Genomic DNA, 19,104 nt, shown 5'->3' with positions numbered 1-19,104 from the left:
TCTCGGCCGGTCGCGGTGGCTCAAGCCTGTAATCCCAGCACTTTGGGAGGCCGAGACGGGCGGTTCACGAGGTCAGGAGATCGAGACCATCCTGGCTAACACGGTGAAACCCCCTCTCTACTAAAAAAATACAAAAAACTAGCCGGGCGAAGTGGCGGGCGCCTGTAGTCCCAGCTACTCGGGAGGCTGAGGCAGGAGAATGGCGTAAACCCAGGAGGCGGAGCTTGCAGTGAGCTGAGATCCAGCCACTGCACTCCAGCCTGAGCAGCAGAGCGAGACTCCGTCTCAAAAAAAAAAAAAAAAAAAAAAAAAAAAAAAAAAAAGATGGAGTCTCGTTCTGTTGCCCAGGCTGGAGTGGAATGGCGCAATCTCAGCTCACTGCAACCTCCGCCTCTGGGGTTCAAGCGATTCTCCTGCCTCAGCCTCCCAAGTAGCTGGGATTACCGGCACCCACCATCATGCCCAGCTAATTTATTTGTACTTTTATAGAAACAGGGTTTCACCATGTTGGCCAAGCTGGTCTCGAACTCCTGACCTCAGGTGATCCGCCCACCTTGGCCTTCCAAAGTGCTGGCATCACAGATGTGAGCCACCTCACACTACCAAAGAAAATCTTTTTAACACTAGGACCAAATTCCTACACGGCAACAGTTGGCTGAAGTCAAGAATGTCTTCTGTAGTTCTTTGCAGCCCCTACTACTCCTTACTGTCTTGTGCCTAGCAAACTTTTCTTTACTTAGCTTTTCTGTCTGGCTCCGCAGCCTATCTGAGTTTGCATAAGTCTAAACCACAAACATATACCTAACCCACCCCAGCTGCCAGACCCATGTTCTAATTAAGGTTATACCACCTCTAATTAAGTAGTTTTGTAAAAGTATGACTGTATTGTTAACAATGATAAAAACAACAGTTGGCTATCCCTGCTGTTACTGCTGTGCTAGCTGGGGCCAAGAAATTTGGGGATTGAATGACTGCCCCCAGTTTGATTGTTAGCCCACAGCACAGGGACATTCTACATCAAAACTTTACTATTTAGAACACAACATAATCTCTCCCACCTCTGAAATCTTCATACATTATCCAAAGACAGTTACAATTATTTAAATAATCTTCCTCTCTTCAAATTGTGGGAAAAGCTTATGGAATCATTTTTACTGCTACTAGTACTTCTAAATAAGTAAGATATTGCTCACTTAGAGTATTTTCCAGATGCATGCAGATACCTTCGCAGCACCAGATTATTATCACTCCCATTTTGCAGATGCAAAAACAAAAGCACAAATAAGGGAATCGTTTGCCCAATGTCGCAAAGTTCAGAGAAGAGCACTATTCCTATTTCCCTGCTTTGGTTCTGGAAGCTAAGCAAAAACAAATACTAACTATAAAATGAAAACAGCTCTCCTTGCCCCAAACACTAGGTTATGAGGACGTAGGAAGACAAAAAGAGGCAGGAATTAAGAGTAGCTTAAATTATTACTTATGCTCACCTTCAAAATAGTGTCAATAGATTCAAGAAGCAAGAGGCTGTGATGATTAATTCAGTTTACAATTCAGTAATATCTGCTAGGCTAAACACTATGATGCATGTGCAGTGAGTGGAATGAACTCTTCCAAGCAGGAGACTCTTTTCCTACTCCAAGTGACAAGGATGACAGTTCTCAACCATGAGTGGGCAGCTGGAGAGACCAAGAAAAGGAAGTTCTGTGGAGGCTTGTTGCCACCACTTAGTTTTGAAAGGCTTCTGTGTAAGACAAGCGACTCTCAACAGAAGAGGAAATGAAAGGTTGGCCCCAGCCACCATGGTATTATTTCCTTCCTCAAAACTGTTTAAATTTTTGCCATGTCCTTTAATAAACAGACCAACCACCATGGTATTATTTCCTTCCTTAAAACTGTTTAAATTTTTGCCTATGTCCTTTATAAATAGACACTTCTCCTAGTACTTAAGATTTTCTTGATCTAGAGCAAGCTTCTCTCTTTTCATTATCCAAAATACGTTTCAGTCCAGGGTTAATTTACTCACACATTATGACATTACTTGTCTATTCACACAGGGTGAGGTGAAAATGGAGGGAAGGCTGGGCATAATCATTTCCCACCCCTAGGCCCTAGGCACTGCCTCTTTTTATTTGCCATTCCTCTGACATCATGCTATTCGTGGACTCTGTTCCAAACGTTTCTGCTCTTTGACTTATTTTATCCTGTCCTATAATTGGGTTGGTAACAAAGCTTACTGAGAAATTTTTCACTTCATTTAAAATTGTCTTTCTAGTCACTCTTAAAAAGGCTACTTTCCAAAGAGCAAATGCTTATACCCTGAAATATACTACCAAACACACATTCCCCACCTTCCTTATAGAAAACAGTTCATGTATTTCTCATATCTCAGTTTATACATTTTTAGATTCTATTCACTAAAAAACAGCCAAGTGTGCTATTTTAAATACTTCGACATATGTTCTTAGGCTGTTTTCACTATTACGTATCCTGAATGATGCTCTGAGCATCATTATTTCTTAAGTCTTTCCTTTAAGGCCTATAATTTAAAAACCAGCATAAAAAGATGAGGCAAAAACAACCAACCAACCCTCTAGAAGCAGCACATCCAGAGAGGGCCTAAAGACACACACTCCTTTGAAGACTTACCAGAAAAGAAATGTATGAGTGAAAAAAGGAACACAAAAAGAGAGGAAGAAGTCATTAACGGGAAAGAATGGAAAGGAGAGTAAGGCAAGTCTCTTCTAAAAGAAATAGATGGGAAAACTAGCAGCGAGAGGTTCTACAGCAAGTGGCACAATATATTCAGGACCTAGGGGAGAGGTCACAGCCCTCCAGACACTTACCGTGTTGCATTTTGTGCCACACACCACTTGCCTATGATTCAACCACTGAGATGCAAACACTTTATTAAGGGTCCCAAGGTGAAACTCTCTCTCCTTCAGGAGACTGGGAAGTTGCTGTGCTGCATAACCATGCAACACTCGAGAGTAGCTGGTTTCATTCTGTAGCCTGACTTCCCGGTTCTTCAAGTAGTATACTAAGGATCTCTTCACAGGAGGAAGTCTTTTCCTTTTGTGAAGCGAGTGATCCCAGCCAAACTGTGGAAACAACATTAGAAATCAGGGCTTTGGTTACTCTTCTTCAGAACGGATCCTGCTGTATTACAGAAGTCACCAACAACTCATAACTCATACTGCAGAATTTACAAACAACAGAAATACAAACACAAGAGAACAAGAATCTCAATCCAGAAAGTCGTTTAACTCTTCCAACATTAAAAAAAAGTTGCTCACAGTCAAACTTACCTATGTGAATTACAAGGGCTGAAAGTCAAGGGAATCAATGCAGAATAGAACAGGCTAAAAGGTTTACTAGACCTTTCAGGAGTGAAAGATTGAAGGAAATGAGAGGTCGAGTGATTCCCATACCAACCTGGGCTGCATCTCTGCCCAGCCCCCTTCTCCCTCTCAGTCTGCACTCCCACTGGAGCACGGAAGATACAGTCCAAGGAGACAGACCTGAGTGCCAGGTCTTCCAGGGATGCATCATCAATGACCGTTCCTCTGTCATCATGCCCGCGCTCCAGGCAGTTGAAGAATTCGAAAAATCAACCACCAACGGGGTAGTAAGCCCCCGGGAAATCAGAGGCCATATCTATGTCCAAGAAGACCTTCCTTTCCAAAGGGGGCGGTATAGAGATGACACCTGGGAACTGCTGTTTCTTTTGGGGTCCAAACGCCAAAAGGCCCAGTTCAGGGTTGGGTATACATATAGGGAGACTCCTTCTTTCTTCGAGGAGGGACGCAATCATCCCAGCTTCCTAGGGTCCACGGAAGGTAGAGTTCACTCTACCAAAGTTAGTTTCCGATTCCCTTAACTTCGGTTTCCCCTTCCTCCAAAGCCAGGATTCTGGTTTCTTTTCAAGCCCTATCCACGGCTGCAGGCCTCCCGCGGATTATGTCCCATTGCTGAGTTCCCCTTTGGCTCCTCACCGCCCTGGCCTCCAGTTAACGAGGGTCCAGCCCTGACTCTACAGGCCCTGGCCCCATTCCTGTTTTGCCTCTGACTGCAGACCTTGGACCCCGATTCCTGTCGCAGGATCTGCGGACCCTAAACCCCTCTTGGTGCCTCGGCCTCACCACCTAGGTGCCGGCCTCTCAACCCTCACCTGCGGGCCCTGAGCGTCGCTCCCAGCTCCCGGCGAGGCGGGCGCTTTCCGCTTCCTGCTAACTGCTTTCCGGGCCATAGTGGGCAGCGCCGCCGCGGCCCCGCAGCCACATGGGGCGGGGGAAGAGAGGGATAGCAGGACGGCGGGTCATATACTGGGCCCCGGGGCCGCGCACCTTAGTGCGCCCGGCCCGGAAAATGGCCCGGACCCGGAGCGGCAGCAGAAAAAAGGCGGAAAGAAGGGAAAGAGAGAGGAAGGACTGGGGCCAGGAAAGGGAAGAAGGGGAACCGAGGACTAGAAGCTTTCCGACGGCAGAGCCTGGAAGGACGGCGAGCGATTAGAACCAAAACACCCCCTCCCCCTTGCCCGCGCGCCGTCACCCTTGCGCAGCCGCACTTTGGACAGCGTCGCCACGGAACCGCCGCCGGAAGGAGAGGGGCGGGATTTAGGGATTGGAAGAGACTTAGCTGCTGTTTCCCGGCCGCCGGCGGACCATTTTCTACGGTCGTTTGGCAGCCGCTGGGTGGACGTGGACGAGCTGGGGCCGAGGGAATCTGGCTTCTGGCCGCCGACCTCCGACCCCAGCCCACCTATCCGCAGGCACCCGGAAATGAAGACCACCAGCACTGCTGGGGGAAGGAATTCCCCCCTAGTGCAGGCCTTTAGCCGGTAGCCGCTACCGGTTACCTCCCATCTGGCACCAAACGTTTCCCTGAATCTGTCACAAACCGTGCTCTGGCTCCAAGGGCTGGACAGGGGGGTCAGGGGTGGGACAGAAACCGCCCCCACCCGTCAGGGTGAAGTCTAGTCAGGAAGCCAAGGCAGTGTGGCCAGACTTTCCCGCTGAGAACCTGCCCAGCACAACCAACCCAGGCCGACCCACTGGTCTCGGGCTACCCTTTTCCCACCCCTGGGTAGCCCTCAGGCTCCATTCTCCGCTCTGTCTCCTCCTGATCCTTTCTCCTGTCCGAACTGCTTCAGCCCCTCAGTCACCTTCCACTTACGGTGCGACTTCACCATCCCCTTTAGATTTCCATGACCTGCCATCTAAACCACATGGTCTTTTGTGCTTTATGAAGTAGGCATCACGCTGTAACTTACCTGTCGCTGCCTGCCTTACTCTTGGATTCAGGTTGCGTCTCCATTAGGGCAGGTTGGGAATTCTGAACCACAGGAAAGAGTGGTCATTTTTGGCTTGCCAGTCCAGTTAGAGCTGGCATTGGCCACCAAACAAGGGGGCTTCATCAGGATCACCCTTGCCAACATTTTTGGAAGATCCTGAAGGAATATGACCGCCAGCCTTCACTTTCCTCAAGCAAACAAACCCTCTGAGGAAGTAGGATGCTCTTGCTTGGGGCCAATTGCCCTCAGGCTGTGGTGCCCAGTTACCTGCTGGTCCCTTCAGGCTTCAGGCCTCAGGCCTCATACCTCCGAGGAGCTCTGTTGGACCATCTGAAGTTCTATCAACAAGGAGATTTGGATTTGTTTTCCAAGCTGAACCAAAGACCAGATTGAAGCAGGGTCTTCTGCCATCCCAAGTTGGCACTGCCACTAACCCCTAATGTCTTGGGAAAGGCAGCTCCATCTTATTTGGTCAGGCCTGTCCCTTTAGAGATATGCACGTAGTGAGTGGGTCAGGAGTGGGTCTGCTTTCTTTTTTGAGTCTGTTCTAGTTCTGTCTTGCCCCGCAATGCTCTGGATGACCCAGGAGCCCTTGGGCAAGAGTCTGGAATCCTTTGAGAATCTCTCAGCTCTGATTGGGCTAGGCTGGGCTTGGATCCCAGTCTCCTCTGTTAGTGACAAGAGGGGCACACTGGGAACTGCTGCAGGCTCTTTCTCAAAGTTCCTTTACTTCATCTTCACATCCCAGGAACCATCCCCAAATGCACCTTATAGCAGAGCTCACCATTTCTTTTTTTTTTCTTTTTTGAGATGCAGTCTTGCTCTGTAGCCTAGGCTGGAGTGCATTGGTATGATCTCAGCTCACTGCAACCTCTGCCCCCTGAGTTCAAGTGATTCTCCTACCTCAGCCTCCTGAGTAGCTCAGATTACAGGCGCCCGCCATCCTTGCCCAGCTAACTATTTTTTTTTTTTTTTGAGATGGGGAGCTGGCATGTTTTGATTGGTAAGTGAAGGCAATAAGTAAAACTATTTCTGAGAGTCACAGTAGGCTGTTTTAACAGCTATTAGATAAAACTGCTTTCAGATTACAGCAGGCAGTTTCAGCAGTGAGGCTCACTAAGAATGCCATTCTTGGAGTAAAGTTACATGCCCTGAGTACTTTTTCCCCCAGCCACTCTACTACTTTATTATCATTATTATTTTATTATTTTACTTTTTAGTCAGGGTCTTGCTCTGTCATCCTGGCTGGAGTCCAGTGGCACGATTTCAGCTCACTGCAACCTTCGCCTCCTGGGTTCAAGTGATCCTCCCGCCTCAGCTTCCCAAGTAGGTGGGACTACAGGCATGCGCCACCAGGCCTGGTTACTTTTTGTATTTTTAGTAGAGATGGGGTTTCACCATGTTGGCCAGGCTGGTCTCGAACTCCTGACCTCAGGTGATCGGCCCAACTTGGCCTCCCAAAGTGCTGGGATTATAGGTGTGAGCCAGCGCATCTGGCCTGCAGTTTTTTTAAAAGCAATTGTGAATTAAATTTCCAAAATGGACTTTCATTCTATGTTGTTTGCATAGAAATGGTGAGCTCTTGGCCAGGCACAGCGGCTCACGCCTATAATCCTAGCACTTTGGGAGGCCGAGGTGAGCGGATCACCTGAGGTCAGGATTTTGAGACCAGCCTGGCCAACATGGCAAAACCCCATCTCTACTAAACATACAAAAATTAGTGGGCACCTAGCCTGGCTAACATGGTGAAACCCTGCCTCTACTAAAAATACAAAAATTTAGCCAGGCGTGGTGGCAGGCGCCTGTAGTCCCAGCTACACGGGAAGCTGAGCCAGGAGAATAGCTTGAACCCAGGAGACTGAGGCTTCAGTAAGCCAAGATCGAGCCACTGCACTCCAGCCTGGGCAACAGAACGAGATTCCGTCTCAAAAAAAAAAAAAAAAAAAAGAAAAGAAAAGAAAAAGAAATCAAACACACTGCTGGGCATGGGGCTCACTTCTGTAATCCCAGCACTTTGGGAAGCTGAGGCAGATAAATTACTTGCACTCAGGAGTTTGAGACCAGCATGGGCAACATAGGAAAATCCTGTCTCTATAGAAACATACAAAAATTAGCTGGGATGGGTGGCATGCGACTGTAGTCCCAGCTCCTTCGGAGTTGGGAGGCTGAGGTGGGATGATAACTTGAGCCCAGAGGGCGGAGGTTGCAGGTGGAGAGCCAATATCATGCCACTGCACTCCAGCCTGGGAGATCCAGACCCTGTCTCCAAAAAAAATCAAAGCAGTAATTCCTTTTTTTATTTTTATTTTTTGAGGGACAAGTTCTCGCTTTGTTGCCCAGGCTGAAGTGCAGTGGTATGGCATGCGTGTGCCACTACACCCAGTTTATTTTTTATTTTTTGTAGAGATGGAGTCTCGCCTTGTTTCCTAGGCTGGTTTTGAACTCCTGGGCTTAAGCGATCCTCCCGCCTTGGCCTCCCAAAGTACTAGGATTACAGGTATGAGAACTGAGCCCAACCAAAGCAGTAATTCCTAAATGTAATTAGTAAATGCTTAATTTCATGTTTATGAAGTATGAAAACAGGTGCAACTGATCCATGGTAAGAGAAGTCAGTCATTACCCTTAAGCAGGGTTACTAACTGGCAGGGGACCTCAGGGAGCCTTCTGAGGTTCTGGAAATTTCTTTTTTGCTTTGTGAGACAGAGTCTCACTTTCCCGCCCAGGTTGGGGTGCAGTGGCGTGATCTCAGCTCACTGCAACCTCTGCCTTCCAGGTTCAAGCGATTCCCTTGCCTCAGCCTCCCAAGTAGCTGGGACTACAGGCTTGCGCCACCACACCTGGCTGATTTTTGTATTTTTGGTAGAGATGGGGTTTCACCATGTTGGCCAGGCTGGTCTCAAACTCCTAACCTCAGGTGATCCACCCGCCTCAGCTTCCCAAAGTGCTGGGGTTACAGGCATCAGCCACCACACCACACCACACACCACACCTGGACATTTCCTTTTTTTTTTTTTTTGTGAGACAGAGTCTCGCTTCATCACCCAGGCTGGGTGCAATGGCACGATCTCAGCTCTCTGCAACCTATGTTTCCCAGGTTCAAGCCATTCTCCTGCCTGAACCTCCTGAGTAGCTGGGATTACAGGTGCCCCCCACCACGCCCGGCTGATTTTTTGGGTATTTTTAGTAGAGACGGGGTTTCTCCATGTTGTTCAGGATGGTCTCGAACTCCCGACCTCAGGTGATCCGCTCCCCTCGGCCTCCCAAAGTGCTGGGATTACAGGCCCAGCCCTAATTTTTGTATTTTTAGTAGAGACAGGGTTTCCCCATGTTTGCCAGGCTTGTCTCGAACTCCTGACCTCAAGTCATCTGCATGCCTCGGCCTCTCAAAGTGCTGATATTATAGGCGTGAGCCACAGTGTCTGGCCCTCAAACTATACTATTTTGTAGCCTCAAATAAAAACCCCAACAGTTCCAATCTTCTCTAACCCCACTCCTCCAATTCAGTTCTTGTAACCATTTCATCACAGTGCAGTGTGCTGCTAGAGGCTCATTAATGGACCCACACATGTTACCTTCTCTTGCCTTGGTCTTGCCAGGAAGAATAAACAATAAAATACTATAAAGTGCTTTGGGCAAACTGAATCATGTTATACTTGCTTGAAACAGTATTTTCTCTTGTTTATTTGCATAGGTTTCCAGGAACAAACAAAGCAGATGTTAATATAATTCCCTGTTTGACTCTACCCTTCATGTGTTGGAACTAGTTAACCATCCTTGCTAGCAAAGGGGCAAGTAAGAGCTCAGGAGGAAAGTATTTCTGTTAGGAAAAAGGATTTTGGATTTTAATTCATACAAATATAATAAAAACATAGCAAGGAAAGAGACCCGGGGGACACAGGACACAAATGAACACAGATGGAAAGCGCGCAAAAACGGCTCTCTGATGACATAGAGATGTTGGAGGTCTCTGAGGCATGGAATCGTAATTACTTCACTCACTGTGGAAATATTTTTCAGATCCTAGGCATAGGTTATTAAAAGTGGAAGATACAGGCCAGGTGAGGTGGCTCACACCTGTAATCCCAGCACTTTGGGAGACTAAGGCGGATGGATCACTTGAGGTCAGGAGTTTGAGATGAGCCTGGCCAACATGGTGAAACCTCGCCTCTACTAAAAATACAAAAATTAACTGGACATAGTGGCAGATGCCTGTAATCCCAGCTACTCAGGAGGCTGAGGCAGGAGAATCTCTTGAACCTGGGAGGCAGAGGTTGCAGTGAGTTGAGATCGCACCAATGCACTCCAGTCTGGGCAACAGAGTGAGACTGTCTCAAAAAAAAAAAAAGGGAGATATAGAGAGACAGCTCATGTCTTAAACTCATAGTTTTAAAGAAAACTAAGGCCAAAAATGACAAGTCATGCAACCAGACAAGAGATAAGCCAGAGCTGGAACCTATGAACTCTGGTCTACATAATTTTCCCTTCCTTCCTTCCTTCCTTCCTTTCTTCCTTCCTTCCTTCCTTCCTTCCTTCCTTCCTTCCTTCTCTTTTTTTTTCTTTTTGGCTTTGAGACCTGCTTGATTTATTCCAATTATTTAATACACAATGATGCAACTGTGATCCCAAAGTGTGCAAAGTTAAAGCCTTCAACTGCAGCTGAGGAGAGGGCAGGAATGGTTCACTGGGGATGGTGGTAAGTCAGGAATGACAGGCAGGTGGCCATGACCCGGGCAGCCTCCTCCCCAGGGCCAGGGACAGGGGAGTGGCCTGAGGAGGAGGACCCAAGGGTAGCCCAGGGTCAGGGAAGGGGGCAGAGACCTCCCCTTGGCCTAGGTCAGGAGCTCAGAAGTGCCACATGGCTGAGGGGGCAGCGGCCCAGGAAGGGCCAGAGGCAGGGCCAGGAGAGCACCATTTTCTGGGGGGCTGGGGGCAGGGAGGTGCCCTACAGGAGAAGCCAGGAGGGGCTGCCTGCCCCTGGGATGGGGGCTGGGCTGGAGCAGGCTGCAGCAAGAAAGACCTGAGGCAGGCACAGGGCCTGAGAACCCGGCTGGCTGGGCTCAGGGGGCTCCCAGGGCAGCCTGGCCCAGAGAGCAGTCCTGACTCTGCAGGGGAGGCCCAGCAAGGGCCTGCAGACCCCTCAGGGCCTCCCCTGCTCTCTCCCTGGAAAGGAGCTGGGGAACCCATAGTGCAAATCTGTGGACTACTCAGTTATGAAGGGAGGCTGTGCCTGAAGAGGGACACTGGGGTGTGCCCCCTCCACCACCTTGGCCTTCACTGTTGTCCTCAGTACAGCTGCTCCTCCTAAAAATACAGACCATGGACGCCACCCTTGATCTGGGCTGACATGATCCGCTTCTCAAACTTGAACCCTCCTGAGTACATCATGGACGGAGGGACAGACAGGCTGTGGGCCCCGACATCCTGGCAGCCGTGCTGGATGCCCACTGTGAGGTAGGGCATGAACTTCTGAATGGACCGTTTGTCCTGGATGGAGCCCAAGACACCCTATGCGATCTTCACCTCATCCTCCTCACTGAAGTATCGTTTCTGGCTGCTGCTGCTCTTCTCCATGGCATCCAGTGAGCCCATGCCCTGGTACTTCTTGAGCCACACCCCTTCTGAAAAGAAGTACTCACCAGGGGCCTCCATGGTGGCGGCCAGCAGGGAGCCCATCATCACTGTCAAGGCTCCAAGGGCTGGGGCCTTGACCATGTGCCTCACGGTCTGGATGCTTCCATTGGCTATGATGGGCACACCAAAGTGCCAGGCATACTCGGGCACCTTGTACACAGCAGTGCCCTGGGGCCGTCCACAAGCCATCACTTCCCAGGTGATGCAGATGGAGCCGCAGCCCATGCCCACGCACAGCCGGTCCACACCATCATCAATCAGGTTCTTGGCCTGGGCTGCTGTCACCATGTTCCCCTCAATCACCTGGAGGTGGGGGTACTTCTGTTTGATGTAATGCACCATGGCGATCTGATACACTGAGTTCCCTTGGGATGAGTCCAAGACTATGATGTCGATGCCTGCCTGGGTGAGCGGGTCCAGGTGATATTTGTCATCCTCACAGGTGCCCACAGCTGCCTGGCACAGCAGCTGCTTGTGGGAATCCTTGGAGGCCAGAGGGTAGTCTTGGTTCTTCTTCAGGTCAGTGCCAGTGATAATGGCCACCAGCTCATCACGATCATTGATGAAAGACAGCTTCCCTTTCTTGCTACGCTGCAGGATCTCATTTGCCTCTTTCAACGTCTCACCTGCTGGAGCCACCATCAGCTCAATCCTTGGCATCATCACCTCACTAAGGAGGGTGGTATGGTCCTTCTCAGCAAGAAAGTTGATATTTTGGGAGGTGATGATGCCCTCCAGCTTGCTGCCCACGGTGCCCGTCTTAGTGATGGGGATGCCAGAGAAGCCATGCCGCATCTTGGCCTCCAGCACATCACCCACAGTGTGCGAGGGGCTCAGCGCCACGGGGTCCGTGATGAAGCCCTGTTCAAACTTCTTGACCTTATGCAGTTCCTTGACCTGGAACTCTGGGGTGCAGTTGTGGTGGATGAAACCAATATCACCCATCAGAGCAATCGCAATGGCCATGTCAGCCTCTGTCACAGTGTCCCTGGGGGAGGAGATCAGCGGTGTCTTCAGCGTGATCTTCTGGGTCAGGGCTGAGGTCAGGTCCACCTCATCAGCTAAGAAGTCTATGAATCCTGGGAGAATCACGAAGTCATGGTAGGTGAGACTGTGGGCGCTGGCGAAGAGCTGCTGTACTGTGAGCCTGTCCTCGAGCAGGTAGCTGGTGTGCGGCTGATCAGGTAGTCCACCATGCTGCCGCCAGACCATGCGACCCGACAGAAACACCCCCTGGGCCACCTGCTGCTGCAGCTGCTGATGCCGCACCCCTGCCATGCTGCTGCCGTGGCCCGGTAGGCAGGGAATGGGGGATTTTTTTTTTTTTTTTTTGAGAGCAAGGTCTGTGGCCCAAGCTGGAGGGCAGTGGTATGATCTCGGCTCACTGCAACCTTTGCCTCTTGGGCTCAAGCCATCCTCCCACCTCAGCTTCATAAGTAGCTGGGACTACAGGTGCATGCCACCATGCCTGCCTAATTTTTGTATTTTTTGTACAGATGGGGTTTCACCATGTTGCACAGGCTGGTCTTGAACTCCTGAGCTCAAGTGATCTATATGCCTCGGCCTCCCTAAGTGCTGGGATTACAGGCATGAGTCACCATGCCAGGCCCATAATTTTCAACACTACTACTAGATTAAATATCTGGGTCCAGTTGAAGTTGCAAGTAGTATTTATTTTAGCATTTCCCTTGTACTCTCATGTTTTCTGTGTATTCAGAACCTGAAACGTTTTATCCAGAACATCTACTACTTTGACAGCAGAAATTCTATTTCTATATGTTATGTATAATTTGGCATACACTGAAAGAATTTGTGCTAAGTACAGTACAGACAATTTCTGTTTTATTTATTTATTTTTTTAGAGACAGGGTCTCACTATGTTGTCCAGGCTGGACTCACAACTCAAGGGATCCTTCTGCCTCAGCCTCCAGAGTAGTTGGCACTACAGGTGCGAGCCATCATTCTCAGTACAATTTCCAATCATTCATTAATTGATCACAGAGTTTGTAAGTTTCAAGTCCTTGTTTTCTGTTGCTCCTGCCTGTTAAACAATCTTATTTTATTTGTAACTTTAATAAGATAAGAAAATAAAGGAAGAGACAAAACTTTTCTACTTAATAAGATCAAGTAATTTATTTATTTATTTTTTGAGATGGAATCTCACTCTTGTCACGCAGGCTGGAGTGCAATGGTGTGATCTCGGCTCACTGCAACCCCCTACCTCTCAACTTCAAGCGATTTTCCTGTCTCAGCCTCCCGAGTAGCTGGGATTACAGGCGTCCGCCACCAAGCCCAGCTAGTTTTTGTATTTTTGATAGAAACGGGGTTTCACCATGTTGGCCAGGCTTGTCTCAAACTCCTGACCTCAAGTGATCCATCCGCCTTGACTTCCCAAAGTGCTGGGATTACAGGCATGAGTCACTGCGCCTGGCCAAGAAATTTACTTTTAAAAAATTGGCCGGACAAGGTGGCTCATGCCTGTAAATCCAGCACTTTGGGAGATTGAGGCAGGTGATCACTTGAGGTCATGAGTTTGAGACCAGCCTGGCCAACATGGTGAAACCCCATCTCTACTAAAAATACAAAAACTAGCTGGGCATGGTGGCAGTCACCTGTAATCCCAGCTACTAGGGAGGCTGAGGCAGGAGAATCGCTTGAACCCAGAAGATAGAGGTTGCAGTGAGCCGAGATCGTGCCACTGCACTCCAGCCTGGGCAACAGAGCGAGACTCCATCGCAAAAAAATAAATAAATCAATAAATAAAACAAAACAAAAATAAAAAATAAGAGACAAATAGCTAATTGGAAGAAAAACGATGTACCTCATCCTACTCACCCTATCTTCCTACCGCCTTCATTCATTTCTGAAATGACTAATGTGGGGTTATATATAAATATAAAAATTGTACACAAATATTACTTACCAATTTTGTTGAGCAGTCTTTTCATCAGTCATATTTTTTGACTCAAATACAACACGATATTGGCATAAAAACAAACACATAGGCCAGACGTTCTTCGCGGAGAGTCGTCGGGGTTTCCTACTTCAACAGTGCTTGGACCGAACCGGCGCTGGTCCCCCATCCCGGCGGGCCGCCCATAGCCAGCCCTCAGTCACCTCTTCACCGCGCCCTCGGACCGCCCCAAGGCCCCCGCCGCCGCTCCAGCGCCGCGCAGCCGCCACCGCCACCGCCGCCTGTCCTTAGCCTCCGCCATGACGACCGCGTCCACCTCGCAGGTGCGCCAGAACTACCACCAGGACTCAAAGGCCGCCATCAACCGCCAGATCAACCTGGAGCTCTACACTTCCTACGTTTATCTGTCCATGTCTTACTACTTTGACCGCGATGATGTGCCTTTGGAGAACTTTGCCAAATACTTTCTTCACCAATCTCACGAGGAAAGGGAATATGCCGAGAAACTGATGAAGCTGCAGAACCAAGGAGGTAGCCGAATCTTCCTTCAGGAAATCAAGAAACCAGACTATGACGACTGGGAGAGCGGGCTGAATGCAATGGAGTGTGCATTACATTTGGAAAGAAATGTGAATCAGTCACTACTGGAACTGCACAAACTGGCCACTGACAAAAATGACCCCCATTTGTGTGACTTCATTGAGACACATTACCTGAATGAGCAGGTGAAAGCCATCAAAGAATTGGGTGACCACGTGACCAACTTGCGCAAGATGGGAGCACCCGAATCTGGCTTGGCAGAGTATCTCTTTGACAAGCACACCCTGGGAGACAGAGATAATGAAAGCTAAGCCTCAGGCTAATTTCTCCATAGCCATGGGGTGACTTCCCTGGTCACCAAGGCAGTGCATGCATGTTGGGGTTTCCTTTACCTTTTCTGTAAGTTGTACCAGAACATCCACTTAAGTTCTTTGATTTGTACCATTCCTTCAAATGAAGAAATTTGGTACCCCCCCAAAAAAACACATAGGCATCAACTAATGATAGAAAAATAAAATGGCTTACAAAATTGAACAAATATTTTCTAAAAATTATTAGACTATTAGGCAACATTTTTCCTCTGATCACAAATGTCCAGAAATGTCTTTAAAGACCATTATCAGCTGGTGGTGGCTCATGCCTGTAATCCCAGCACTTTGGGAGACCGAGGCAGGCAGATCAGTTGAGGCTAGGAGTTTACAGCCAGCCCAGGCAACATGATGAAACCCTGTTACTATGAAAAAATACAAAAAGTAGCCAGGTGTGGTGGTGTGCACTTGTAGTCCCAGCTACTGGGGGTGGGGCTGAGGTTAGAAGGTTTTTAGAGCCCAGGAGGTGCAGTTTGCAGTGAGAGGAGACCCTGTCTCAAAACAACAACCAAAAACCATTTCCAAGAAATAAATGCAATAAATATTGTGATGTTCCTTCTCTGTGTGTGTATTCTTACCACCTATTTGTTTGTTTATTTATTGAAATAAAATGGCACACACAAATTTTTCCCTGTTGGTTTTTTGTTTGTTTGTTTGTTCATTTGTTTTCTGAGACAGAGTCTTGCTTTATTGCCCAAGCTGGAGTGCAATGGTGTGATCTTGGCTCACTGCAACCTCTGCCTCCTGACCTCAAGCAATTCTCCTGCCTCATCCTCCCAAGTAGTTGGGATTACAGGTGCCCACCGCCATGTCTGGCTAATCTTTATATTTTTAGTAGAGATGGGGTTTTACCATGTTGGCTAGGCTGGTTGTGAACTCCTGACCTCAAATGATCCACCCGCCTCAGCCTCCCAAAGTGCTGGGATTACAGGCGTAAGCCACCGCGCCTGGCCCTTATTGTTTAAATATAGTAATTTTATGAGAACTTATCTATTTTATTTTTGTGTCTATTAAAAACATTATTTTTGCTGGGCATGGTGGCTCACACCTGTAATCATAGCACTTTGGGAGGCAGAGGTGGGTGGATCACTTGAGGCCAGGAGTTCGAGACTAGTCTGAGCAACATGATAAAATCCTGTTTATAAAAAAAATATGAAAATTAGCTGGGCATGGTGGCTTGCACCTGTAGTCCCAGTTACTTGGGAGGCTGAGGTGGCGAATCACCTAAGCCTGGGAAGGTGGAGGTTGCAGTGAGCTATGATTGAGCCACTGCACTCCAGCGTGTGCAACAGGGTGAGACCCACTTTCAAAAATGCATGTACATGTATTTTTTTTCAAAGTAAAAAAGTAATCTGATAGAGGAAAATGCTCCAGTCAGAGTGGGTTGGAATCTGTCTCGGTTCATAAAACTAGGGGCTGAGGTGAGAAAAAGAGGCTGAAACAAGCTACTGCCCTCTGCTGCCTGGGACAGCAGCTTTTTTAACTTTCATACCTAGAAACCAGGCCAACATAGACATGGTCACAAAACCGGGATCTATGCCAAACATACAGGGCCATGGCTGAATTCGCAAAATCTCTAGATAAGGATGGTGAGAGCAGTGAGAAAGAAGGAAGTATATAGCAAAACAAAACTGAACAAAATTGCAAAACTTCCCACTCTAAGATGAACCTGCAAATAAATTTCCTCAACTTATTAAAATTAATTGTAGAGAGGACAGATTCCTCACCACCAAAAAAAAAAAAAAAAAAAAAAGAAAGAAAAAAAAGAACAATCTTTAAAAGATTCCTTTCACAGATACTCTCAATCTAAGAAAAAAAACAACAGAAATAGAAGGCTTCAACACAAGTATGCCTCAGATCCTCAAAGGGATAAAGGAAGAATAACAAATTGAATAAACATAAAAGGAGACCTGGCATTATTGGCTCATGCCTATAATCCCAGCACTGTGGGGAGCCAAGGCAGGAGGATCATTCGAGGCCAGGGGTTTGAGACCAGCCTGGGAGATATAGTGAGACTCTGTCTCTAAATAAATAAATAAATAACATATTCTTTGATTCATCTCCGTCCAGGAAGCACAGCTCAGTTTCTCTCTTCTTCAGTATTGACTGGACTCAGTGACTCACTTTTAATGCATAGAATATGGAAAGGGAAAAATAGCAACTGCATAATGGAGATACCACCTTAGCCAAGTGATCAAGTTAACCTAAATAATAATGTCAGACTGATATCATATACTCCCTTATATGATGTGATGAGAAGGGCACTTTACCTTTGTAACATTCTTTTTTTTTTTTTTTTGAGACGGAATCTGGCTCTGTCACCCAGGCTGGAGTGCAGTGGCCGGATCTCAGCTCACTGCAAGCTCCGCCTCCCGGGTTGACACCATTCTCCTGCCTCAGCCTCCGGAGTAGCTGGGACTACAGGCGCCCGCCACCTCGCCCGGCTAGTTTTTTGTATTTTTAGTAGAGACGGGGTTTCACCATGTTAGCCAGGATGGTCTTGATCTGCTGACCTCGTGATCCGCCCGTCTCGGCCTCCCAAAGTGCTGGGATTACAGGCTTGAGCCACCGCGCCCGGCCTACCTTTGTAACATTCTTCCCCAAAATCTATAAGCCTAGTTTAACAGAGAACATCAGACAAAAACCTAAATTGGGGAACATTAGACAAAATAACCTGCCCAGTACTCTAAAAATGCCAAGGTCATGAGACAATGAAAGACTGAGAAACAGTCATGGATTTGAGACTTGACAACCGGATTCAACATGGTGTCTTGGATTGGATGCTGAACAGAAAAAAAGAAAAAGACAAATTAAGGAAATCTGAATAAAGTTAATAGTATGGCATTAAGTTTAGTTTCTTTTGATAAATGTCTCAGAGTTATGCAAGACATTATGTAACTGTTAACATTAGGGAAAGCTGGGTGGAGGATATACAAGAATTTGCTATGCTATCTCTGAAGCTTTTCTGTAAATCTAAAATTACTTCAAAATGAAAAGTTTAAAAATTAAAAATTAATAAAAAAATTAGAAATCCTGAAAATAATTTCCTAAATGAAAATAGTAAGTTATTGGGGGAATAAACCCTCAATAAACAAGATATACATTATCTTAGATGGACATAGACAAAGAGAGAGTTAGTGAATTAGAAGATGGTTCTAAGGAAGTGGCTTAGAGAACAGCATAAAAATCGACCAGGCACAATGTTTCACATTTGTAATCCCAGCACTTTGAGAGGCCAAGGTGGGTGAATCACCTGAGGTCAGGAGTTCAAGATCATCCTGGTCAACATGGTGAAACCCCATCTCTACTAAAAAATACAAAAATTAGCCGGATGCGGTGGTGCATGCCTGTAATCCCAGCTACTCAGGAGGCTAAGGCTTGAGAATAGCTTGAACCTAGGATGTGGAGGTTGCAGTGAGCTGAGATCACACCACTGCACTTCAGACCGGGCAACCGAGCGAGACTCCATCTCAAAAAAACCAAAAAACAAAAATTAGCTGGGTGTGGTGGCAGGTGCCTATAATCCCAGCTGCTCAGGAGGCCGAGGCAGGAGAATCACTTGAACCTGGGAGGTGGAGGTTGCAGTAAGCTGAGATCACACCATTACGCTCCAGCCTGGGTGACAGAGGAGACTCTACCTCAAAAAAAAAAAAAAAAAAAAAAAAGAACAGCATAAAAAGATAGAAATTGAGTATAGTAAAAACGCATGGAGGTTAGAGGTGGCATTATTGAAAATGGCAGAGTAGGGGATCCATTTCTCCCCAGAAACACTGAAAAACTTGGCAAAACCTGTTGGAATCAACCTTATCAGAATGCTAGGAGATAGTTGAAAGTTTACAGCAACGGGTCGGGCCCAGTGGCTCACACCTGTAATCCCAGCACTTTGGGAGGCCGAGACGGGCGGATCACAAGGTCAGGAGAACGAGACCATCCTGGCTAACCCGGTGAAACCCTGTCTCTACTAAAAAATACAAAAAACTAGCCGGGCGAGGTGGCGGGCGCCTGTAGTCCCAGCTACTTGGGAGGCTGAGGCAGGAGAATGGCGGAAACCCAGGAGGTGGAGCTTGCAGTGAGCTGAGATCCGGCACTGCACTCCAGCCTGGGCCACAGAGCAAGACTCCGTCTCAAAAAAAAAACAAAATACAAAAATTAATTTTTTACTCCCAGCTACTTGGGAGGCTGAGGCAGGAGAATTGCTTGAACCTGGAAGGCGGAGGTTGCAGTGAGTCAAGATTGTGCCACTGCACTCCAGCCTGAGCAACAGAGTGACACTATTTCAAAAAAAAAAAAAAAAGTTTACAGCAACCAAGCAAATACTTAACCAAGAGAAAGGCCACTGAAACAGCTAAGATTTTTGTGGT

The 19,104-nt window shown here is 47.5% G+C and overlaps 1 protein-coding gene and 2 pseudogenes across 2 annotated transcripts in view; 1 reads left to right on the top strand and 2 right to left on the bottom strand.

Moving 5' to 3' along the window:
• The window catches only part of DCAF12 (DDB1 and CUL4 associated factor 12), a 41,518-nt gene extending 36,932 nt beyond the window's left edge, over window positions 1–4,586 (bottom strand). Inside the window, exons 1-2 of the mRNA XM_023203331.1 lie at window positions 4,169–4,586; window positions 2,844–3,098 (exon numbers count right to left, since the gene is read on the bottom strand). Coding sequence (XP_023059099.1) covers window positions 2,844–3,098; window positions 4,169–4,246 — 333 coding nt within the window. The 5' untranslated portion in view covers window positions 4,247–4,586. The remainder of the gene's footprint in view (window positions 1–2,843; window positions 3,099–4,168) is intronic.
• A 5,987-nt stretch (window positions 4,587–10,573) lies between these two features.
• On the bottom strand, window positions 10,574–12,117 carry LOC111536804 (annotated as a pseudogene).
• A 1,811-nt stretch (window positions 12,118–13,928) lies between these two features.
• LOC111536802 lies at window positions 13,929–14,848 on the top strand (annotated as a pseudogene). Its single transcript, XR_002729822.1, has one exon. The product of XR_002729822.1 is annotated as a ferritin heavy chain pseudogene (transcript).
• The last annotated feature ends 4,256 nt before the right edge of the window (window positions 14,849–19,104 follow it).

The sequence above is a fragment of the Piliocolobus tephrosceles genome, chromosome 14 (assembly GCF_002776525.5).
Source record: "Piliocolobus tephrosceles isolate RC106 chromosome 14, ASM277652v3, whole genome shotgun sequence".
In the NCBI taxonomy this organism is placed as follows: Eukaryota; Metazoa; Chordata; class Mammalia; order Primates; family Cercopithecidae; genus Piliocolobus; species Piliocolobus tephrosceles.
This window is presented reverse-complemented; position numbering and strand designations above follow the sequence as displayed.